This window comes from Pollicipes pollicipes, unplaced genomic scaffold, assembly GCF_011947565.3.
Source record: "Pollicipes pollicipes isolate AB1234 unplaced genomic scaffold, Ppol_2.1 Scaffold_2555;HRSCAF=2994_pilon_pilon_pilon, whole genome shotgun sequence".
Classification (NCBI taxonomy): domain Eukaryota; kingdom Metazoa; phylum Arthropoda; class Thecostraca; order Pollicipedomorpha; family Pollicipedidae; genus Pollicipes; species Pollicipes pollicipes.
In genome coordinates, this window is record NW_023596136.1 from 27075348 (window position 1) to 27100324 (window position 24977).

Consider the following 24977-nt stretch of genomic DNA (forward strand, 5'->3'; position numbering starts at 1 on the left):
GCGAGGGAGGCGGCGGCGGCCGCGGCGGCCGGACAGGTGGCTTGGACTCGCTCGGTCTGCCTGTCGCCAAGCGGACTGGGGCGTGGCCGGGCCGGACGCGCGCTGCGGCCGTTGCGACGCCCTTCGCTCCCGCCTGGCGGCGGAGGACGCTGTGCGGCGGCGGCCTGGACGTGCGCGCCGAGGAGCTGGTGCGGTGTGACGGTGGTGTGACGTGTGGCAAGAGAGGGAACGTTGGCGCGTCGGGAGGATTGTGGGGCGTGGTACCGCCGAGTGGCAGACACGAGAGGAAGTGGTTCAGACGTGTTTTAGCCGAGGACTGCGAGCTTCGTGTCGCTTCATTACGTGGTCGGCCGTGAGGGATGATTGTGCTGTTGAGGCACAGGCTCTGGAGGAACGGAAACATACCTGTCGTGAAACAAGGGTTTGAAAGGAACGTTTATGAAATTTTGTTCTAGGTACAACTACTTGAATATTTTACTGGCTGGCGGACGATAAGACTAACCGTATTTGAAAGCACCCAGCGGCACCTAACACACAAGTACTGAATCCTGTACATATGATGTTTGACGTGCCGTTTGAATTTTTTAGTTTGCTCCGAGCAATAAGTTGGGGCTTCGCGCGCTGGTGGTCTGAGCGCTCCTTGCAGTGTAACCATTTAGCTCGGCTTCCGAACTGCGAGACCATCGATGAAAAGCGTGTGTACTCCGTTGTGTGCTGCGATGGTGTTGTGACCGTGCCCCAAACCCTCGGCGCAGGGTGTCGCGGTCGCCCGCTCGCCCGCACTGCGATCAGAGGCGAGTGGGGTTGGGGACTGCAGCCGACATGGGCGTGGGGGCGGAGACCGCACTCGCTCCACGTCGTCAGCGGTGTAGTTCTGCGATTAGTCTAGTATCTTAGCCCGGGGGACATTGGCTGGGTTTCCCTGCTCATGTGCGCTGCTGGCCTTGTTCGTAATACATATACCATCCGTAAAACAGGTGCTCGTTATGCCGCTCATCGCCAGGGACCAAAGACGCTGCTTGCGGAATCAGGGCGCCCGACTGAGCCAGCTTGGTGCGAGCTTCCTTGGGCAGGAGCTGGGGTGGCATGTGACGGAGCTCGCTGAAGTGGCACGTTAAATTGCTGATTTCAAAAACTAGATCAACGGTGTACGAAAATTGTCGACGCTCAAGCGATGAGATAGAAGAAACGTGCTCTGTTTGCAGCGGCTGGTCTTGCGGTCAGCTTTTGATATTGCTCAATCACTCCACACTTGTCAGTCAAAGCCTATATTATTATCGCGCGCTCTCGTGACGTCTGCGTGTGTGGCCAACGCCGTACCGACTGGCGGTAAATGACGTTTAAGACTGACACTAAGTCGAAGTCACGGACCAAAGTCCGGCACGCGTGCAATGGATTGGACTGCAACCTAACAATGGATTGTGGCGTGCGCTGCTGTGTAGCTGAGCGAATAATCTACTAGAAACACACTACGATGCATCTGTTGGCATAAAACTCACCCCACACGTCACAAACGACTTCAGCCCGACGAGGTTTATTCATTAATCAACGTACATACATGAATATATATAATAACAATGATAAGATCAGAGATATGCGCAGGGTGCCGCGCGCGGCGCGCCGGTGGCGCCTCTGGCGGCTCACGGCGTAAACACCCGCAGCGTCCGCATGAGCGCCGTCAGCACGGCGGCCAGGTGGGTGGCCTGCTTCATCAGCACGGCCATGCTCGGGTGCTCCATGGGCCGGCCGCTGGCCGCCGCCGCCGACTGCACGGTCAGAAGGTAGGCGTCGCAAACGGCGCGCACCTTCAGCACCAGGTTTTGCGTCTGTAGCGGCGCCGTGGTGTGGCTGGCGGCGAGCTGCGTGACCGCCGTGGCGCGCTCCATCAGGCCCATGCAGGCGCGCAGGCAGTCCACCAGCCGGTCGGCGCTCTCGGTGGCGCCCTTGACGAACAGCTTGCTGGCAGTGACGAACTGGCGCGCCTCGTTCGTCAGCTCGTCGCGAGCCAGCTGGAACTTGGACTCGTTCATGCCCTCGGGCCCGCCGGCCTGGTGCGCCAGCGCGCATGCGCTGGCGATCTCGTCCAGCCGCTGCGACATGAGGCCGAGCCGCTCGCACGCGCGGAAGAACACAGTTCGCTCGTCGTCGTCGCACTCGACGCTCGTCTCCAGCGAGTCGTCCTCGAAGCTCGAGTCCGCCGGCCGACCGCGAGGTGGCAGGCGCGGCGAGCTCGTCTCCAGGGGCGGCTCGAGCGCCGGCTCGGGCGCCGGTTCGGGCGCGGCCGGCCGCGACGGCGGCGGCGGTGGCGGCGGCGGCAGCGGCAGGCGGCGAGGCGAGCGGTCCGGCGGAGGCGGCGGCGGAGGCTTGCGGCCGCCCGGTGAGTGTGGCGGCGTGGGCGCTGCCGGTCGCCCTGCCGCCCGCTGCGGAGAGGGCGGCGCCGCAGGAAGCGAGCGCTGCGTCGCCGGACGCCGCAGCCGGGAGGGCAGCGCCGGAGGAAACTCGGCCGCCGTCGGCGGCGGTTCCTGTCGAGACGAAGATCGCAAGGGGTCAGAGCCAAGAGGAGGTGCTACGCGAACCACTCGAGTTGGGGGACCAACGCTTCCCAAAGACGTCAACATCGGGAGCGCGTAGCAAGGCTGGCGGTAAACATATTCTGGATAGATGGAAAGTACCGTTAGGAAAACAGACCGCGAACAGAAGTTTGGACAATTAAACGAACGAACCCCGCCGTCTTGCGGCTCAATTTGGAGAATGTGTTTGGTTGTTTGGATAAGAGTCCTTTCGGCCAGACATGATCACTTCCGGGCTAACGGGGAGAGCTGCCGTTTCAGGGAGACTTATGGACATCTAATCACTATACATCACTGTCACAAAGTATGATAGTGATGATAAACAGCTTAAAAGTGGTTGAAAAGCAAGCGCCCCTGAAGAGCACATCGCCTCCTCGCGGCACACCAGGGGTTCAGCCCCACAGGACTCCGCTCCTGCCTGCGGGGCGGCGACGCACCTGCAGCGGTCGCGCCACCAGCGGCTTGGGCGGCAGCGGCGGCAGCTGGCTGCCGACGGCCGGCCGGCCGGCGGGCCGCGGCGGCGGCGGTGGCGGCGCGGCCCCGCCTGCCCGCCGCCGCTCCAGGGTACGGAAGACACGCGCATTCTCCTCCAGAGCCCGCTCCAGTTTCTGGTCCGAAGCGAAGGCCTCGGCCACCTGGCGAACGGCGCGCCAGTCAGGCGGCGTCGAACGCGATCTGACACACAGCTAAGCAATAATAACCTCTCGGAGAGGTTTGGAATGTTGTGAGGAAATCAAACCCTGTTCGCCCGGGGCTTCATTGGGGCGACAACCTCGCCAAGTGCAGTCATGATCGTCCAGAATGGTGAAAGCCCATGGCTTGCAACAGCTAACAACAAGACTTCGATGGCAATGTGGAAAGAAACGGGCGAAAGTTCCGCCGGGCAGTCTGATGGGCAAACACCGAAAAGATCTGGAAGCAAAGTAGACCACGTCTTGCCCGTATCCCACTTGGGGGAGTGTCGGACATCTAGAGCGTCGCGGCGCCATGCCTAGCGCTAGGAGCGTTAAGGTTAAATCAACCGGCCCCGAACAGACTAATTTCCTTCACCGCGGTCTTCCAGTCCTAATGAAAGCCATGTTTCTCGCGGAGCCAACAAATGTGACGCTGATCCGAAATGAAAATCATTAGTTGCACTGCGCCTACCAAGATGGCAGCACATTCGCCAAATAGGGGTATCGACAAAACCAAAAGATGTCACCAAGGCACCGGTAGGTTGTCCTTGGTTTTCATTATTTTCTGCAGAGGTACTGAGCTACCATTTTCGAAAGGTGGCTGCCAGCACAAGACTTCGTGGCGAGTTAGACAAACTACATGATTTACAACTGAGCAACCCATATAATCGCACGAAGTCCCGATAACACACATGCCAACAGTTCTACTGCGCACAGAACTCCAACACCGTGGGAAAGGCCCTCAGTGGCGTGCTCTGGCCAATACCAAAACTACACAGTGCGTGCGCCCCCAGGAGTTCCATCTCGCCTTACGCCTGCGCACCGAGCCTTTTTCTTCCTCCCCGCCGCCCGCCGCACCCGTACGTCCCTACAATGGGTCGGATCGCGTGATCGATGACGTCATCGGCGGCTATCGGCGCGCCGCCGTGTACCTGACTAGTTCCATTGGCCTGCGCCGAGCGCAGCTGCTGCTGGAGAGAGGCGATCTTGGCGCCGACGCGGCCGCGGCCGGCGCGCGACACGGCGCTGTTCGTGACCCGCAGCTCATCCACGCCGGAGACCGGGTTGGCGTCGTAGTGGCCCTCCTCCTCGGCCTGGGAGGCGCGCGGCGCGGCCGGTCAAGCCCCTTCCGGCGTCGACTCGGGGGACCCGGGCCGGTGGTACACACGCGCACACAAACAACATGCGAGGAGGGCGCTACGGTGTGGTGATTTCTCTAGGCAGACATAAAGAGTGAATTACGCGCAGGTGGGACATGGGGGGGGGGGGGGGGCGGAACGAGGAGCAGACAGGCGCCAGTACGTCGGCTGCTAGTCTAAACAATCACTGTGCTAGGTGCCGGAAAACACTCAGAACGCTAACGGAAGCACACAGAGCACCGTTCGTCGCGAAACTACACTGGGGCGTGAGGCCGGGGGAGGCGAAGTGACGGCGGAACAGCCGGTACGGGTGGAAGATGGGTGAGGGGGAGGCTCACCTGCGCCGGGGTGCTGCCGGCCGCGCTCGGCGGCGGGGGGATGATGAAGGAGGCGATCTCGTCCCGGGTCAGCTCCACCACCGGCGACTCGTCCGACCGCACTCGCGGCGCCACCTGCCGCAGGCCAGGCCAGGTCAGGTCAGGTCAGGTCAGGTCAGGCATCGGTCAGCTGCCTGCTGCTACCATGCTCGCTGCGTGTGCTAGTGTTACGAGGGCATGTATCGTGCTGCGTTATGTTGACTTCAGAAGCTAGTGTTTCATGCGAAGCGGCCCTCGACTCAGAAGAACATCCAAATTTGAAAAATACCAGATACCACCTGAAGCTCAAACGTTCTCTGCGATGTGACGACCATAGCCATATCAAAGCAGGCCTGATCATAGTTCAAAGTTAGTACGCATGTGGGTGGGTGATATTTTCATCCCGTTATTACGCAAATAAAATGACGGCATCGCATTTCATAACTTTTTCATCTATTTTCTGTTTTCATCATCGCAGCTTCAATCTCTCCATTTATGTGACGTAGACTAGCTTCACGTCTTTCGATGCCACATTCCAACTTTTGTCCATCACACTTTATCCTGCGATAGCCATCATGTTTCCAAAAGTTAAATCCGATAAAAACTGGCGAAAATGGAAGGGTTCACGTCGTACAAACTTACAAGCGACGAAGAGCAGATTTAACGGTGTATGCGGATAAACATGCTGGTCGCCAGAGACATCATGTCAGCGGACCTGACATAACAACGGCTGAACAGACGGCCGCTGCCTGGCCTTAGCAAGCTTGCCAGTCTGCTTAAATCGTTACAACAGAGTGCTACCCGACCTACCGACAAAACACTGCGAGAAACCCACATCAAAACCAAGTGTTTATTGATCCGGAGAGTCTGCAGGATGAGGGAATAACCCAATTTGTTTTATTTTGGTGAGTACACAAGCGTGACCTGTCTTCAACTTAGAGACCAACCGCAGCATGGCGAGGGTGACTGAACAGACTGTGGATGTTAGAGGGCGTGCGACCTGACCTACCCCCAGGTCAGAGGGCGGCGGAGCATTGTCAGGGTGGATGAACAGACTGTCGATGTCAGGGGTGTGCGACTTGACCTACCTCCAGGTCAGAGGGCGGCGGCGGCATGGTCAGGGTGGCGATCAGACTGTCGATATCGGAGCCGGTCGGCTGTGAGCTGAACCCGCTGCTTGGTGAATCCTCGGGAGATATGATGGCGGCAGCTGGGGATGGCGCGAACCGCATGAATCTCAGAAACGTCAGGCCCGGGATTACGAAGGTTCAAACGCCACGCGAGAAGAACGGTGCTTCCACACAAAACAGACGAAAGTTTAAAATATAGCGTACAAACTTGGCGAAGATAAGCGTTGATCACTGTCGGGTTTTTAAACACGCATCGTTTTAATTTCCCTTTCATTTCATTAACTAAAAGAAGTTACGAGACACACAATAAAGACAGCCAAACACTCTCCGAAGGCTTCATTCCGCCAGAAATAGAGCGATGTAATCAGAACATCTCGGGACACAAAAATAGAGCGTATTCGACCAAAGCATCGGCGTATCATGCCACCACCCAGGGCGCCATTGTAGCGCTGCAGGCGACCGTTCTGACCTCGCACCAGCTCGCCGACCCTGTCCAGGTCCCCGAGGTCACGCTCCAGCGCCTGCAGCTCGGCCTCGAGCGTCTCGCGGTCGGCGAACGGCGTCGGCGGGGTCGACAAGCTCGGGCGGGATCCGCGCGGGACCGTCCTGTCGGGCCGCCGACATCCGTCAGCCGTCCGACACTGCGACGACGCCGGCGGCACACGCGGTGATGGCAATGACCAGCCTCGGGGCAAGCGGCTTTCGGAGCATCTCTTCACTGCAGCGAGAGAGCGAAGGCCGGCCCCTGGGATCACGCCCAGGATCGCGGGTCGGGCGGAGGGGCCGCAGCCCACGCCGCGTCAGACGCGCCAGGGTAATACGCGTCAGAGAGGATGACAGACGATGGGCGGAGATGCGGGGGAGCGGGGGAGCGGGGGAAGCGGGGGGAGCTGGGGAAGCTCCGGCGACCGAGCAGGGCGTGGTCATTGACTGCGTCCGGTGTGGTGGGGACCATGGCGCTGTTACTGACACCGGCCGGCGTCACGGACGGCGAGGCCATGGTGATGTTGCCGGCCTTTTCCCGTGTCATAGGTCGCAGCGGTGTCACTGACCTCGTCCGGTGTCATGGGCGGCGGGATCATAGTGAGGTCGATGATGTCCGGGTCCAGGTAGAGGGCGCCGTCGGGCAGGGCTGCTTCGCCGACCCCGTTCGTCTTCTGCAGTACGTCCTGGAGGCACGGCAGGACATGTGACGTCACGGGAGCCCCACAGCTGTGACGTCACAGGCGCCCGGCGGCTGTGAGGCATACTCCTATCGTACCGGAAGGGCTTTCAATTACCAAGTACTCTAAAGTGTTTTAGATCGAGTGCGAGATGCTATCGCATCAACAAATTAGTTACAAACTTTGTGAAAAAGGCGTCGAACTGAAGTAGAAATGACCGATTTGATTATGTCCCCAACCCCACTCGACGCCACATGGCAATTCCGTCTACTAAATTTCACTATCAAAAGTCAATATCGCCGAGCTCAAAACATATTCGCACATTCCTTTAACTGAGAAGCTCTTCCGCGCTGCACACCGACGTACCTTCAATTTCCCATCAGACACGTTATCTGGACTATGCAAGCCGAAGCTGGCTCCTCCAGCGGTCGCCTTCTGAGGCTGTACTTGATTAGGTCGCCGATAGGGCGACCCGGTGGGCGTGGACAGTGAATCAGTGTCACTCTCCGAATGGTCCACGTCTGGAAGCTTGATTCCCTGCACCCCATCTAGGCGGTCCTTGGAGGTCTGCAACAGAACACAGACACCACTGTTACACCTGATAAACCCGCCGCAAGCCGAGGACAGCAATGCATAAACTTTCTCAACGCGTCCACTTTGAAACGTTGTTGAATGATTTGATAAAAAAAAATCAGTCGTACGTGACGATGCGATTGTGGCGGCAAGGTCAATTTAGAAGGAAACGAGAGCCAGCTAGCCTAAATCCTGGATGCCTATGGCTTCTAATAGCCCGCGGCTTCCGATACCTGCGGCTTGAACGCATACCAAGCGCTCGTTGTTCGCACTCACAGCTGTGCTCGGCGCGCAAAAACAATACAGAGTGCTCCAGACGCAAAAACAATACACAGCCATTCCCAGCCAAGCAAAGAGAGCCAAACGGTGCCAATGCCAGCCCGTCCGCACTCGCGTAGCTTCCAGCTCACCTGCAAAATGAGCCCCCCCCCCCTCTTCCAGCTCACCTGCGAGATGAGTTCCCCAGCTCACCTACGAGATAAGCCCCCCTCCAGCTCATCTGCGAGATGAGCCTCCTCAGCTCACCTGCGAAATGAGTCCCCCCCCCTTCCAGCTCACCTGCGAGATGAGCATCCCCAACTCACCTCCGCGATAAGCCCCTCCCCCCAGCTCACCTGAGAGATGAGCCCCTCGCCCCCCCTCTCCCCCAGCTCACTTTCGAGATGAGCCGCCCCCGCCCCCAAGCTCACCTGCGAGATGAGCAGCAGACTGTCGCTGTGCTTCAGCGGGCCGAATGCCGTCTCCGACTCGGAGCGCGAGAGCGAGAGCGCGGAGCGGAGCGACTCGGCGTCCTCGGGCCGCGACGAGGTCAGGTAGTTCTCGGCGTCGGCCACCAGCTGGCGCATGCCTGCCAGCCGCTCGATCACCTGCGGTCGCGGGGTCAGCGCAGGGTCAGAGGGGGCGGACGGGTGGTAAGGGTCACCATCGGGCCAGGGACGGTTGGGGGTGGTGAGGTGTGGAGCTTATGTCGGGTCGGAGGGGTCATGCTGAGGTCCGTGAGGCGGCGGCATTTCGCGTCGAATGCATGATTCTTATGCTGATTATGCATTACATTCATGGGGCTTGGAGCTCGCACTATCGCAACTCCTATTCGAGATCATTAATATCGATATGCTCTATTACTGTCAAATGTAAAAATCACTTCCCAGCTTGACCTGCTATTTAGCGGACAGTTGAGAGGCATCTTTCCTTTCCAGCATGTTCTATATGAGGGTTACCAGCATATTTTCTCTCTCACCTCATTGTTTTTGGCTTCAGCAATACTGGCATCATCCTCTTCTTTTTCACCAGCCCCCGGGATGAAGTCGTGTTTGCCATTTACCGTACCGAAGCCGGCGAGGTTCGCATTTGTCTCCGTCCTGTCAAGACGAGGCTAAGTTTAGGGAGTACGGAATAGCATCCATCACCCAGGGCTCGCTCAGAGGTCGGCGCCAGAAGGACGACGAAGGCGGGAGGCTCTGAAATAAAACGCTTCTAAAAGAACCGACTGCAGGCCACATAAGCTCTCAAAGCATTCACGACAATATTCCTGGGTATTCAAATGAGCGGTGTAGATGAAGTCTTCTGGACGCCGTTAGCAGAAAATGGAATAAAAAGAATGAGAACAGGGAGCACTGTTGAATTATGCTGAGCCTTGCCCGGAGCTGCAGAATATGGTGGGTGGAAATCGTTAATCTTGGAACTCAAAGTGAGTGATGAGGATGATAAATGCATTTTAACAACCAACAAATGCCACGCATTCCGAGGAGTTCGACAGAATCAAGTGAGACAGGTGCACATTTAAACAAAACTTCGGCATAATGAACATACTCAGAAAACGAGCAAAGTTCGCAGCAAGAAGATTCTTTTCGCAATAATGCTAAGCAAGCCACTATGCCTCACGTTCGAAACAAACAGGGAAGCACACAGGTGGCGGTGCCGGGCGCACCGCTCCGACGTGTTCCACGCCAGGACGTGAATCATGCCGGGTTCAGCCTACTTAAACTCTATTGCGACCCCTTCACATCACAAAAACTAGCCATTTTTTACCACCATAATTCACTATTAACAGCTACTTTCCTTGATTACGGGCCTTCAAGCTGCACTCCGGCTTCGCACGCACCCAGCGAATACCCCAGCCCTGATCGCGTTTTCCTGGCGACCCTTAGCGCGCCTGGGATCCACTCCAGCTCCGGCACCACGCCGTGCGCCGCTTTAACAAGCTCGCCTCGCGGTGCTGCTCACGTTTTGTTCATGTTTTTGTCGACGGAGGCGAGGCGGCGGCGCTCCGCCGGGCTGGGCTCGGCCTGCTCGGCTTCTTCGTCCGAGGCGTGGCCGTTGAGCAGCGCGGCCGCCTGCTCGGGCGCCGCCCGGTATGGCGGCGGCAGCGAGAAGTCGGCCGGCCGCAGCTCGGCCGGCCCGCCCGTGTAGCTCCACGGCGACGGCGCCACCGCGTGGGTGCTGTGGTACGGCGGCGCTGCGGGAGGGGGTCACGTTAGGTCAGGGTTCAAGTTAGGCGTTCGTTTAGACGTCAGGTCAGGCGTCAGGTTAGGCATCTCGTCAGACGTCAGGTTAGGCGTCAGGTTAGGTGTCAGTTTAGTCGTCACGTTAGGCGTCAGGTTAGGCGTCAGGTTAGGCATCAGGTCGGGCGTTAGGTTAGGCATCTCGTCAGACGTCAGGTTAGGCGTCAGGTTAGGCGTCAGGCTAGTCATCACGTTAGGCGCCCGTCGACGTCGCGGAGTTGACACAGCCGGCCTGACGCCGACACGTGCCCCCCGCATCTCCCCGTCACTGAGGAGACGGACGGACGACGGCCAGGGCAGGGACCGCTGCGATCCGACAACGCACCGAGCGATGTCGACCGATTCACGCCGGCACCGCCGCGCCTTTGATGTACAACTCACTAGCAGCTGTTCGTAACAGCGCTAATAGGCCCTTTACCAATCAGGGTTGGCGGCAGAACCGCATTCAGCGAAGGTTTGGGAAAATTGGGTCGAACTGAGGCCGCTGAGGCGGATCGCACGCACACACGCTGAAAGCGTCAGTAACACGATCATAGCGGGCGGACGGGAGCGTCGTTGTCTTGTGCCGCTCTGGCGCCAGAATGTGTGCCGATCCTCCGCTTGCATGACTGGCTGATTGGCCCAGCTAAGAGCTCAGCACCCATCGGCTGGGCAGGCCAGGACGCGCACGCACACTCGCGCGCGCGCACAGTACCCCCTCCCTCCCCACCAGCCCCAACACACACACACGCGCACACGCACGCACGCACGCACACACGCACGCACGTACGTACGTACGCACGCACGCATGCGCGCACATACCCACACTCAAACCCACACCCATACTTACAACCACACGCACACGCACACGCACACGCGCGCGCGCGCGCACACACACACACACACACACACACACACACACACACACACACACACACACACACACACACACACCACACACACACACACACACACACACACACATACATACACACACACACACACACACACACACACACACGCATTCACGCGTGGACACGTGACACGGCGCACCTGGTCGAAGATGATTATCTGCACGGAAATAAACGCAGCCGAGCAAACAGCCGAGCTATACGAGAGCCGTATCAGCGGGGCGCGTTCAAGGGCCCAGATTGGACTCGCTGACAGCAGCATGCTGGGCCATTTGAGCGCAGTGATTCACTTGAGGCCACTGTCCTCCCCTCCACTAATAGCCTCGTGCATCGATCTCGTCATTCCTTTCCGATCTCCTTTTCTCCTCTCAGTGGACGTGCCGCCATCGGGATCCACGGCGAGCCTGTCCTGGCTGACAGGCGGAGACACAAGCCCGTCCTCACTTTCCCGCAGGCGATGTCCACCGACAGTGCGGACGTACCAGAGTCGTCCACCCGGCTGACAGGCGGGGACACGAGCCCTCCCCCCCCCGCCCCCCCCCCCGCAAGAGACGTTCCCTCGTGTGAGGACGAACCGGCGTCGTCCAACCTGGGCGACAGGCGGGACACGAGCCTCCCCCCACCCCTCGCAGAAGACCGCAAACGTACCGGTGTCGTCCTGTTGGGCGGAGCGGTCCTGGCGCACGGGCAGCGAGCGGCCGGCCGCCAGCAGGTAGTAGCCGCCGATGGCGAGCACCAGCTCCGCGGCGTCGCGCTCGTCCAAGCTCAGCGCGACCCTCTGCCGACAGCGCCGGGCGCCGCTCAGACACGCGCCGACACGGGCCAGCCGACGGCAGGGTCACACAGACGGCGGCGGATGACAGGGCACGGCGCGACGTCCGAGCGGACCAGCAGTGACAGTGGCACGGCGTGATCGGTGTGTCAGCGGGTGGAACGGAGTTTACACTGGGTCACACGGCGAACAAGGAGTGATCTGACAGGCGTAGGAGGTACGCTCGAAGACGAACTATACGCACTCGTAGTGCTGTGGATACTAGATTCAGACCTCTGCAGCATTACGTGTGATGTGCACTGATACGACACCTATGAGTGACGACATGGGTGAGTGGTACGACACCTTCCGGTGGCGATTTGTGCGCAGCAGAAGAAGCCGAGGAAGGGTGAGCCCACTGCATTTAAAGGAGTAACGCGTGACCTCGGCCATCCAGCGCTGCGATCGCGTCGGGCGGAAGAGGGTGGGGAGAAAGGTGTATTGGTGTGTCGATTTGGAACACCCAGACCCTTGCTAGCATCGTCTACGCGGTTACGCTTAGTTTATATAAGATATAAATAGAAGATACTATATATATATATATATATATATATATATATATATATATATATTATAAATAGACGATAATTTCGCGTCATAGTTGTCACCAAGTGTTTTACGACATCATTGACGACCAATGCGCGATCGGAGACATTATTTCTCCCATGGGAGAAATAACTTCATCGATCAGCAAACAGCGTCAGACAGCAGTCATCGCCCTCATCGAGCCAGCAGCGATCACTGTGGTATGACGTGGCGTGCTCGGAGTGGCGACAGCGAGTGCCCGGAGTGGCGACAGCGAGTTCGCAGTTTGTCCGAAAGACAGAAGATAACCCCACCACTCACCGGCTTTTCCGGATCCTTCAAGATCAGCTCCACGCGGCGCGAGAGCTCGTGCTCCCGGGTCACCTCCAGCTCGGCCAGGTCAGCGACCTCGCACAGCGCCACCGGCTGAAACAGCGGCACGGCACGCTTGGTGACGAGCCAACGTGACGCAAAAGTAGAATCTCACCATTCAGCGCTTGGAGTCTTTTTTAGAGATTTAGTCCAAACGCTCTGATTGGGGATTTTTGGGTTCAGCGCCACGCCAAGCAGTGCTTGCTGCGTGAGTCCTGACCACAGAGCACTCGATGTCTTGTTTATTTTTGGCACGAGAGACAATGATTTCAACACTGGCTTGTATGCACGCGGTGGTGTCGCCGACTGTGAAGACGTGGCAGACACCGGGCTTAGACTTTGTACGGAAAAGGGCAAGCGACAGCTGAGAATGTGTCTGCGACAAAGCACTACGCCACTAGACATGTCGCCCTGCAGGCCCAACGCATCGTGCGAGTTGTCTTCGCTGTTGCCAATAATCTGGCGGAAACTCAGACGGCCTGCCTACATTACGCGCCACCGACAGATCCGTGACCGAGGTACCCAGTCCAGCAGTATCTCACCCCGAGCGTTCACTATTCCGCGCCCGCTGTCCACACGGCCGGTGGCCTCTGCCCCAGGCCCGTTAGAACCCCTCCCCCTCCTCGCGGGGTGTCCACTCCGCGCGTCAGCTGACCCCATTAACGCTGCCTCGCTAGCTCGGTCACGTCCGCGCCAAAGCCGCGCGGCGTTACCACGGAGCCGCTATATCCTGCCGGCGTTACCACGGAGCCGCTAAGGCCGCGCTGCCGATACAGGGCACGCCATGCCCGCCACCGCCTCCAGGGGAGCGCGTTAGTGACCCGCCGGCCGCCGCGGCTGAGCCGGCCGGGCTCAGGCCGGCGCGTGGGGGTCATGGGGTTAGGAGCCGGCCGGCCCAGCCCCACAGGGCGGCGGCGGCCGTGTGTGCCCGTGCCGCTCTCCGGCAAACAGCCATCCTCAGGGGACCGGCCGGCCTGCGCAGCGGACGTAATGGAGAGGCCTCCGGTGCACATGAGACACGCCGATCAATGCAGCCTGCCTCACAGACCTCACAGCGGCGCCGGTCCAACAGGCACGCTACACAGAGGCCTGCCGGCTGTCAGCGCCTCTCCTAAATGCGCGGTTCTGTCCGGCCGCACCGTCCGAACAAATGACGGCTTGTGCAGGCGGGGTGATGATTTGGGCCTTTTTGATGAAGTTCTACTGGTGATGGGTGCGCGCAGGCCAGCTGCTGGGTGCAACAGAGGGACGTTGAGCGGCTTTGGCTGCGTCTTCAACCTTTCACAGACGATGCCTTAAGACACGACCATGCGCTCGCATCTGGTCCGCAGACGCCTTTTGCAAGCCCACTGTCGGAACTGGAACCACGAGCCTACTGCTGTTCGTGTGACCGGAACTCAGCAGCGCTGGTCATATCGCGCCGACAGCGTGGAGCCACGCGACCCAGACGGGTGTCAGGTCTACGACCTCAAACATGGCCCCAGGTATATGGAGCCCTCGTCCTACAATATATGATTGTATGCTTGACATATCTGATCATTGGATCGTTGAATGTGCATGCCCTCGATAAATCTACCATGCGTTATGGAACCTCCTTTCCCCGGGCGTCCATCATGCGCAGCTCATGCATTACGAATCGCACTGCCAGGTACACACCGCCAATCACCTCCGAAAATCGCCCGTCTTATGTCCACCATTAAACGTCGGGCATAAGCAAAGTACGCCCGGTTAATCACGAACAACACGAGCCCATTCTCACGCCACAGACCGGAACAGCACCGGGCCCCCTCCCAGCCGAGCCCATTCCTGTGGCTCGGCCGCCAGCGCCGGCGATAAGTACGAGCGGGGAAGGGTTCATTGTCGAACTTGCCCAGTTAACGATCCTGTGCACACCACCAAAGTTTGCTGGCCTACTTCCGCCGTTGGCTTCCGCCTGGAGGGGAGCGGTGGGGGAGGGGTGGGGCGGCAACGAAACCCGCGCCGCAGCGTCTGCTAGTTCTTGCTTTCCTAACAGAGGCGGCATAACGGGTGTGTGGGGAAAGAGGCTTCTGACGGGAAAGCAGAGCAAGTGACCCACACGACACATGAGACGTGGAGCTTGGTACGTGGGAGGAAGCTGCCGGACTTTTGGTAACCGTCTCCTTAATACCACGGAGCTTTAAGGTCATGCTCAGCCAAACGACCCCTGACATAATCTAATCTAACAAGAACATGGATCTCATGAGCCACTGGTTTATATCAGCAGCTGCTATCCGGCGCGCTGCAGTGGAATGAGTCCGTCGCCGACTCGCGTCCTGCCGCGCGAGACTCTTCCCGAAGCGATGGCGCAGATCTCTCGCCCACTAGCTGCCGTCGCGGCCACCTGGAGCGCCTACGACCCTGTCTGCCGCCTACCTCATGAGCGGGCGCGGCGTCCGCGCGACGTCGGCGTCGTCCCACAAGCGCGCCATCGATCGCCGCCCACTCACCGAGCTGCTCTTCAGGCTGTTGATCTGGCTGATGCCGAACTTGGGGCTGACCAGGATCACCGTCTCCATGCTGGACTCCTGCAGCAGCGAGGGCCGAGTCAGCCTCGCACGCGGCCGCTGCCGGCGGCGCGCCGCCCAGCGCGCGGCCCAGCGCAAGGCCCGGCGCGAGGCCCAGCGCGAGGCCCGCCCCCCGGGAGTCGTATAATCGGCTCGCAGTCGGCCGTCTCATCAGTGGTGCGGATGCTGAGCCACCGCCGCCCCGCCGGCCACTCCCGCCGGCCGGCATTATTCGCCGCCGCTCGGTAAACAGGGATCGGTCGACGGGCGACAGTCTCGCGGCCAAGCTCGCGACAGTCAGCTCCAGCGGACGCGGCGCGCTCATTGTCAACGGGCGCTCGGTGCACTCGCGAGTGCTGCGCTGGCAGGAAATACCCGTGCCTCCGCACCCGAGGCGTTGCCTACTGACGAGGAGGCCCGGAGGACAAAGGTAAAGGTCACTGTAAGATCAGTGGGCACGGCTACTCTATCCGTGGGCGTGGAGAAAGAAAAGCGAGGGGGAAGAGTCCAATGCCACCGCGAGGCGTCCCACGTCCCGCACTGTCTACAACCACATCTTTCAGATTCATTTGACTTCCTCCCCGCGCAGGAGAACCGCAGAACCGAACACTCAGCCACGCCTTCCTGGCCCAGACTCTGGCGTCCTTAGGCCGGGGTCAACGTCTGCAGCTGTCTCGCTTACCCCGATGTTGGTGGTGAAGCACTTGGCGCCGTAGCTGGGCAGGTCGGAGATGATCTTCAGGTAGTGCAGCTTGGCCTGCAGCGCGGTCAACTGCTTCTGTCCGGGCGCCACCAGACTCTGGTTCAGCTTCAGGAAGTGCGCCAGCAGCTTCCGCAGCTCCTTCCGCTTCATGGACTCCACCAGTGAGACGGGCAGGAACCGCTCCAGGCCGAACTCCCGCCTGAGGAGGACAGAAGCGATGTCACTGGGGGGGGGGGGGGGGGGGTCACTTTACACTGAACTTCTCCCTTCGAAGCGCACCGTTCTGCCGCAGTCACCTAGGGCCTCCTGTCGGCATGAAAGGGGCTCGATGGCGCCGGCCCGGTCGACGCTGCGTCGCTTCCTGCCGATTCAATCCATGCAGTCAAAGGCGGAGCTACTTTAGCCGACCCACACATCCGTCAGGGTGTTAAATGATCGGCTCGGACAGCAAACCGACAAGACCATGCATGTTGCACACAATCCGGTCGAAACGCAAGGATATTTTGGCAATTTTACCGACACCGAACGGACTTTAAAATACGGGTGCCATGATACATAATTTGCTGTCATGGCACGTTTTCCCTTCCAAGTGTAAATCATGTAAAAATGGCAGACGAACGGGGCTTAGGGCTGCCGGCGAGTTCTTTGGCAGTGACACTCATACGTGTCAGAGTATCACATATCTGGAGAAACCGCATTCCCGAAGGGTTAGGAGTCCTCATTTGCATCACTTGGTGAGTGCCGACGCCGTCAGTAAAGGATAATGTTACCACAAACGGCTGGCGGTTACAGCGCACGATAAGCCATTCGTCAGCATCAAGAGCTTAGTGTAGAACTCGCCAATCTTAGGCGAGGGAGTGATAAACGGCTCCAAACATGGCAACGAGATGACAGATATCTCCCAATAAATCCACGCCATGGCGGTAGAACATAGCGGATTTTATTGACCTCAGAGGATCACGAGAATGAATTTCACAGCTATATCACGATAAGCCTACTAAAACCCATCTACCATCAAACCGTCGGCCAACGGAGCAACACATTACACAGACAGGCCACGAGAAAACCTGAAAACCCATTTCAATCCCGCTCTCTCCCGCATCTTCCCTCCCTCCTCTTCTATCTGTCGCCGCGTCTGCCTCCTCTCCCCGCCCGCCACCCTCCCCCACCCCCACGCAGCGGCGGCACGCGCTCATTGTTTGCAGGCGGCCGTCGCCAGTGCAGTGCGACTGCCCGATCGGACGATAAACCGCGCGCCGTCGCCGTCGCCGGCGGCGGCGCTCGAGGCCGCTGCTGTCCGCCGCTTCCCGAAGCGCGTCGCCCGGCATCCTCCGCGGCGTCGGCCACCGCCGGCGACGGCACCGAACAACCCAATCGATCGTCCACTCGCCGCCGCCGCCGCCAGCGTCGCTCCTAAACACCGCCGGCGGCGTCATACCGTCTGTGCCGCCGGCCGGGGGGCGGGGGCGGGGGCGGCGGGAGGGGCGACGCCGCGGGTCTGCGACGCGCCGGCCTGATTAACCAGCCGTCGGCGGCAGTTCATTAATGGCTGTCGCCAGATGCGGCCTGGCCTCAGGTGGCCCGGGGGAGGGCCGCAGCTGCCGGCCCGTCACGCGGGCCCGGCGCCCTAGTGGCCGGGCCTGGTGACGGCGCCCTGGCGGCCGGGTGCAGGCGGCGGCACGTGACAGAGTCGAGCTGGTTCGCGGCGGAGCTTAGGCTGGCCGGCGCAGGGCCTCCGTTTGCACCGCCACAGAGTTCTCAGGTGTTTCCGCAGCAGGCTTGCGTGACACGGATTCAGCTGATGTTTGACAGCGTTCCCAGCTGGCTGGTGACGATCCCAACAGCTGGCCTCCGGCAGGTGTATGTATGCTGTCAGCCGGCCTTTGACAGCACCTCACCTTCGGATCAACTGTTTTCGCGCGCATATTGGTACTAGAAACGAGCATCTTCAGAGTTAAGATCATCGGTGTTTTCAATTTCCCTTCCTTTCAAGTGTGTTAGCTTTTGTGGAGTGCTCTTCAGCCGTTCTGTTTTACAGCACCTCGATGAGAGGTGGCACGACTACGTACTCGCACCCGGAAGGACGGCGGCCAGTTTTTCCAAACAACACAAATCTCTCGGGACATGCAAAAACTCCACGTTGAAAAACGAAGTGCCAAACCAAACGGATCGCCACGAATAGAACGCGCGATTCGCAGAGCCCAACCGCGTCCTGTCCCGGCAGACAGGACTCAGACGGCGCCGCGCCCGACCTCCGGCGCTCCGCCCCGACCACCTCCGTCTCTCCCCCGCCGGCGGCGGCGGGGCGTTCCCCAACGGCCGGGCCGATGGCAGAATTGATGGCATCGGCGGCGGCGGCGCTGCCCTGGAGCGGGTCCGACCACGACCCCGGATCTGGCGCAAAGCCCCCTGCCTTATCTGCATGCGGCACTGGGCGGCGCGGCTTGGCGTTTGTCCCGGCACTGGCGGAAGGGCTCGGGCCGAACTGCGGGGCACGGCGGCGGCGCCGGGGCGGGCGGCGTGGCGTTGATCGGCACGCGGGATTGCGCGGAACGATAGCAGGCAATGGGGCTGCCGGGCCGGCTGTTGGGATTATCGGAAATGCAGCTGGCAATCGGTGGGGTGTCGGGCTGCACTAGCGTCTACGAGTGTAACAGCGTCAGCCCTTATTGGAAAATGGCTTGACAAGGCCGGAACCGGGCAGCGGTTCTCAATCATTGTCGCCCCACCCCCCCCTCGAACCATCCCCTGGGAAACGGTCCCAACAGAAGCAGACATACCAATCGACCATCTTCCCCCAGAGGGCGCCTGTGTGGCGTTCGAGACATTTCGCATTCCCCGACCGACAGCCGAACCGCAGCCAGATCCTCGGCTCCTTTCATCGCCGGTGCCGCTGCAGCCTCGTCGCTCCAGGCGGCGGCGAGCAGACGCGCGACGCACGCGGCGCCTCTGAAGCCCGCCAGAGCCGGCCGGCCGACGGCGCGGCGCCGGCGGCGACGGCGGCCCAGAAGAGGCGCCGGCGCCAGTGACCCTGTCAGAGCACAGCCACCGGCGCGAGTCGCCGTCGCCGTCCCATTAATCGCCGCGGCTGATCGTCAGGTAAACAGATCGCCTGATAAATTGCTCTGTCTCCACGAGCCGACCGGCTTCCTGCCGCCGAACAAACAGCGGCGGCGCCCCGGGCCGCCGAGCGCGATCAACTAATGAGGCGGATTAGGCCGGTGGCTCGACGCTAATTCGCGGCCGACGATCGGCCCAAATGAGGCCCGGCCCGGCCGGCTAGGCTCGGCTCGGGCGCTGCGTGGCCGGCGGTCGCTGCTCTGGGATGAGGGTACGCGTCAGGCCGCGCCGGTGGCGATCGGTGTGATGGCGTGAGCTTGGAGAGATATGATGCGATGGTGTGAAGTCGGGAGAGACATGGCCCGATGGTGTGAGGTCGGGAGAGACATGGCGCGATGGCGTGAGGTCGCGAGAGACATGTCCCGATGGTGTGAGGTCGGGAGAGACATGACCCGATGGTGTGAGGTCGGGAAAGACATGGCCCGATGGTGTAAGGTCGGGAGAGACATGGCCCGATGGTGTAGGGTTGCGAGAGACATGGCACGATGGTGTGAGATCGGGAGAGCGGTGAACACAATGGTGTGAGGTCGGGAAAGACATGGCTCGATGGTGCGAGGTCAGGAGAGCGGTGGCGCGATGGTGTGAGGTCGGGAGAGCAGTGGCGCGTTTGTGTGAGGTCGGGAGAGCAGTGGCGCGATGGCGTGGGGTCGAGAGAGCAGTGGCGCAATGGTGTGAGGTCGGGAGAGCGGTGGCACGATGCTGGGGCACCAGACAGATGGCGGCGTCGGTGACGGGATGAGGGCTCGTGTTAGGCCTCGCCGGGTCCATCGGCGTGATGGCGTGAGGTCGGGGGAGAGATGGCGTGACGGCGAGGCGATAGACAGGCCGCGGCGGCGACGACCGGATGCATTATAAGCAGGGTTCGATCGGGAGGGCCAGGAACTGTTCGGCGGTGGTGCTCGAGTCACGCAATCGGTAGTGGGAGAGGAAATGGCGCAGACAGGTCTATAGGATAGGATATTGTATATATAAATTGCGTTAATTGCGTATGAAGGTTGTTGAGAGATGAGCAACATTTTTCTCATACTGAATCCCCGTTTTGTTTTCAATTCGCACAATCAAACGCTCAACATTCTTGTTTTTGTGACGGGCGCTATGACACTGTGATCCACCAAATCATATTCCTTCGAGCTTTCGAACCGGTATTTCTGCACGTTAGTTACCCCATCGCCGATCAATACAGCGTTTGCCTGCTTATCAGAACCCTGCTAGTCGCTCCAATCTACGGCGACTGCTTGGCCAGAGGTCGGCAGAGGTCACCAGAGGCCACCGGGCCACACGGGGTCAGCGGCGGGCTGCCCAGCACAGCAGCGCCGACAGCTGAGTCGGGCCAACACCCGCGGGAGGGCCCATCCCGCCACAGTCGGGCAAACAACCGGGCATTGTGTCTGCAGCGCCCGCACCGGCAGAGGATACCATTACCATGTTTGTCGGCGGCGCTACGTGAACAGGCCACCGTCGCGGCAGCAATGGCGCAAGGAGGCGGTGCTGATGCGAAAAAGAGATGGGGGAAGAAAATAAATGAAAAGAGGCAGAGATAAATCCACAAGATGCTCCGTGACGTCACAGTGCAAAAATGCAAAACACAAAGTGAAAAAGACTAAATAGAGATGGATAATTTGCAACTACCGTAAGTCCGTAGCATGTGTAGGGAAGCCCCAATGAGCTGTGCGAGGCATCGAGCCTAATGCTCCCCGTGTAAAACATTCCTAACATCCGTAAACACAGTCCAACGCAAATGAAGCAAACCTCACCAACCCTTCGCTCTCAGCCGGGGCAGCCTCGTGTGCGCCGGCCTTTCCCGTCGTCCGGCTGCTCCCATTCCGGCGCGTAGTCCGCCGGGGGCATTTAGATTATCCCGCGCGCACTTCTGGGACCGGCGGCGACGGCTGTGCATTAGCGGAATTACCGCGCGGCTGGCACGGCCGACTCACTCAATGTTTTTGACGGTGATCTTGCCCTGCAGATTGTTGGAGAGCGCGTGCTGGTGCACGTGCAGCGCTGCCAGCCGTAGCGCGATGTCGTACTTCAGCTCGGGTGCGAACCGCTCCTGCACCACGTCCGTGCAGCACTGCCAAACGGGCGGGCGCGTGGTCACGACAGGCGGCGGCCGGGGGAGACGCAGCGGCACGGGATGGCAGGCGGAGCTGAAGGTGGTGCTGTAGCAGTGGTGGTGAGCGAATTGGGGTGGTTTCCTGAGTGAGGGGACGCACGGCGCATTGCAGCTTTTGGAACAGACAAACGCTTAAAAGAGGTATGGGCGTAATCGAGTCAAACGCAGAAGTACAATGTTTTTGTCCGCTTCTTCCGTCAATTTTGCACTTCAAGTGGTGACAGGCTGTGAAGACATTTTTAATGCAGATCTTTGTAAATATACAACTCGAGATGTCGTTGAGACACGCTCTGGAACATATAACCGGAAAAGAGTAATGAAGCTCCCTGCGTTCACGCTACCAGCGATCGCACATAACTGCCGCGCTCCAAACCTCTTTTCCCCGGCGAAACACGGGGCGGACAGGTTACGACAACACACGGCAGCTCACTGGAAGCCCTCGACAGCTCGTGTGACGTCACCACACGGCGACACCGAATCGGCGAGCACACACAGACGGAACAGGACTGGCAGAGTAAACTGGTGCGGTGACAGAGTCGGCGGCAGGCCGGCGGAGCCGCTGCTCACCGCGAACATCAACACCAACAGCCGCCGTCTGTACAAACACCGCCATGACTCCACCCCGCTCAGACCGATGCACGCGGCTGGAGAAGGGCTAATGTGAGTTGGCACGGCGCCGCCGACGGCGTGGGGTGGAGGAGCTGTCCGGCCAGCATGGCTCGGTGGGCGGATCAGACGCAAGGATCGCTGCCATAACGGTCAGGGGGCGAGCGGACGTCGGACCAGGAGGCACCAACGGGAAGATGTGGTGTTGTAGAGATCTGCAACCGCTCTGCCCCTCCGCTAAAAATGGTCCGGCACGTGAACGGCGGATGGCGGCTCGTTGTTTCATAAGGTGGTAAGCCCTTCATGAGTCATCACCAGGAGCGGCATATCTGGGAGGGATCTTCCGGGCGCAGACACGTGTCTTGATTTCACCACTAGCCCCATTACTGTAATGGGCTCAAACATCTCGAGCCGGCAGGATAACTCAGAGATGTCTGGCAATAAAACGCCTCAGCGCCTGTACAAACGCGGCTTGATCTGCAAAATCTCGCCTTGAAATCAAAACTCTAAGGCTGGTCGCGTGTAAGATGAATGGTTTCAGAGTCTGTACTCCAACACGGGACGCTTCAGATGACTAGCGAATGGCGTGAGTCCGGCAACAAGCACCACCGCCGGGCACAAACACATCAGACACGGAGATTTCGACTCGGTCACTTGCTGGCGGATTGATTTCCGGAATGTGGGGAGTTTTTCTGCATTTATTTGAGTCGCAAGTCAGCGTGTCGTAAGAGCATCTGACTGTGCTCAGACTTAATAAATAACTAAATTTATCACACAAATACACCAATGCATACCCGAGTATACACGTACACATACACATAGGTACAGACAAACGCATCCGCACTCCGCAGAATCCACCCTCCTCCCTCCCCCCCCCCCCCCCACGCGCCGACCACTCACCTGTACGTAGAGGTACTCAAACGCCACGGAATCCTTGCGGAGCAGCTCGTAGGCGTCACGGGGTACGAACGTGACCCGGAACAGACAGCGCAGGTGCCGGGCGCCGGGCCGGGCAGCAATCTGGCGAGGGGGCACCGGGACAGGTCAGTGGCGCTGGCCCGGGTCAACGGCACGGACACGAGTGTGACCCGGAACAGACAGCGCAGGTGCTGGGCGCCAGGCCGGGCAGCAATCTGGCGAGGGGGCACCGGGACAGGTCAGCGGCGCTGGCCCGGGTCAACGGCACGGGCACGAACGCACGGACACTCGCGGCCATGCTGTCTATTGACGCACGTGAGTCGAGTAGGTTTTCACGCCTATGTTAGAGCAGGGCGGTACGCGCGCGGCTGCCAGAGTTCTGTTACGACAAACTGCCTCAAGAGTCAGCGCACGTGCGTCCTTCTGTGCAGGACCCGGGGTCACCGAACGGTGACGTGGAGTACTACAGGGCGACGGCATGCGACATGCGGATCGGTCCGCCTCCAGACCGTTTGTGCAGACAATAATCACAATGTAGATCACATTCTTTTTCGGTCAGATCCACCCTCGTTGTACTAAGCAAACACAGCCTAGATTAGCTTGAGTACACGGCGGGGCATGCCAAATTCAAAACATATACCACATACCGGCAAACACAACTTCAAGCCGACAAAGATTCGGTTAACTATCTTGTGCAGTGAGGTGTATATCGGCACGTGGTATGCGTCCACCGTGTACACGTGCGGTGTGGAGTGTCACACGGCGCGTAACGGAGCGACGCCGTGGGGACTTCCTCCGTGGAGCATGCTTTTTGTCGTGTCTCGCGTATGTCGGGGAAAGGAGGAACAAGCACTGCGTTTAGGACAAAAAGGCCTCCCGTCAAAAAAAAGAACCGCCTGGAAGAAAAGGCTGTCTCGCCACAACCCTTTCAACAACTGATAAGACACGAACAGAAGAAGGCCGTCAAGAGACCAGTGATGTCCAGTGCGATCCAATGATGTCTAGTGATGTCCAGTGATGTCCAGTGAGGACCAGTGATGCATACCGCATGCCCATCCGGATACGGACAGGCAACATTGATGAAGTGAAGCATAATAAAGTGTTATGCCATTATAAATGTTCCCATGGATTCCAGGATACTAAAGGAAATCAGCACAAACCAAAAACCTTTTAAAACTTCTTTTTTAGAAGAGGTCCTTTCATGAGCATCTCAACTCATCTCAGGCTTCGCTACACTGAAACCACCTGAACAGGCTGCAATAACTCACGGGCGCGCACGCGCAAAAACTGACGTAAAGAGGTCACGCGACGCTATTGGCATCCAAAACACCGAAACAGATCCCAGCCCAGTGATAGATCGTAGACGGCGGGGGGGGGGGGGCGAGCAGCCATGTTTTTGTGTTCTCACGTTATTCACACGATCTCATCTTCTGCGGTGTTCCGCAGGCGGCTGGCGCGGGCTGCTGGCGCTGACAGCGGTCTGTTTTTCCAACCTGCTTCCGCGCCCGATTCCTTTTATTGGCTCAGCATTTATAATCTGAATGTTTGGACTGGAAAGGCTCGCCTGATTTCTCCCAAAGCGATGGGTTGTGTTGCCAAATTTGCCGGTGTTTTCCGCCGGTGAGAGCATCAAAGAAAACATCATTCCGGGCGGCAGTCCTTCATTTGGCCGGCTTCCTTTGATGGCACGCTCAGCGGGTAACTGCCATCCTGTAGCGGCTGCCTGCCTGCCTCAGTCGCCGCGCAACAGCTTAATTCTCCGCCCGCAGCCCCATCGCGCGACCAACGACGGCTGAAAGCGGCTTTTCATAGCCGGACGCGTCGTCCAATACAATCCGGCCGCCGAACGGATCAGATTGAGCCCGACGGGCGACGCCTCCCTCCACCCCCTCCCGCACGGCACAAATACAAGCGAGCGCATATCAATCGGGAAGCCTGCCCAGGCGGTGCACGCTCCCCCCCCCCCCCCCACCCCACCCCCATTTCGCCCTCCTGTGGGCTCATATTGGCCGTGGTCGCGAGAGAACGAGACAGCAGCTGACGAAAAACGCGGCGGCCGACGCCAACGCAAGCGACCCCCGCGCGGCCGGGTAAACAGGCGGCGGCGCCGGCGCCCTGGATCCAGGATCCCGGGTCCCCGGTTTGCGATCCGTCACATTCATGGAGCGTTTAGTCGTATCGGATGAGCGCCGGCCGGCGTCGCGCCGGCCAATCTGCGACGAGGCGGATGACGGATTCGCCGGCTGATGACGAGGGACCGGCCCACGCCGCCGCCGACGAGAGCGCCG

General features: G+C 59.5%; 1 protein-coding gene across 2 annotated transcripts in view; it reads right to left on the reverse strand.

Annotated features, from left to right (window-relative positions):
- Positions 1-5832: 5832 nt before the first annotated feature.
- LOC119103614 (FERM and PDZ domain-containing protein 4) overlaps positions 5833-24977 on the reverse strand; it is a 108330-nt gene continuing 89185 nt past the window's right edge. For both annotated transcript variants that reach the window (XM_037227212.1, XM_037227219.1), the window contains 13 exons: positions 22672-22791; positions 20987-21123; positions 15912-16131; positions 15173-15250; positions 12654-12758; positions 11645-11774; positions 9829-10060; positions 8843-8963; positions 8295-8471; positions 7399-7599; positions 6922-7038; positions 6339-6475; positions 5833-5949 (listed from right to left, as the gene is read on the reverse strand). In XM_037227212.1, coding sequence (XP_037083107.1) covers positions 6377-6475; positions 6922-7038; positions 7399-7599; positions 8295-8471; positions 8843-8963; positions 9829-10060; positions 11645-11774; positions 12654-12758; positions 15173-15250; positions 15912-16131; positions 20987-21123; positions 22672-22791 — 1737 coding nt within the window. In that variant the 3' untranslated portion in view covers positions 5833-5949; positions 6339-6376. The remainder of the gene's footprint in view (positions 5950-6338; positions 6476-6921; positions 7039-7398; positions 7600-8294; positions 8472-8842; positions 8964-9828; positions 10061-11644; positions 11775-12653; positions 12759-15172; positions 15251-15911; positions 16132-20986; positions 21124-22671; positions 22792-24977) is intronic.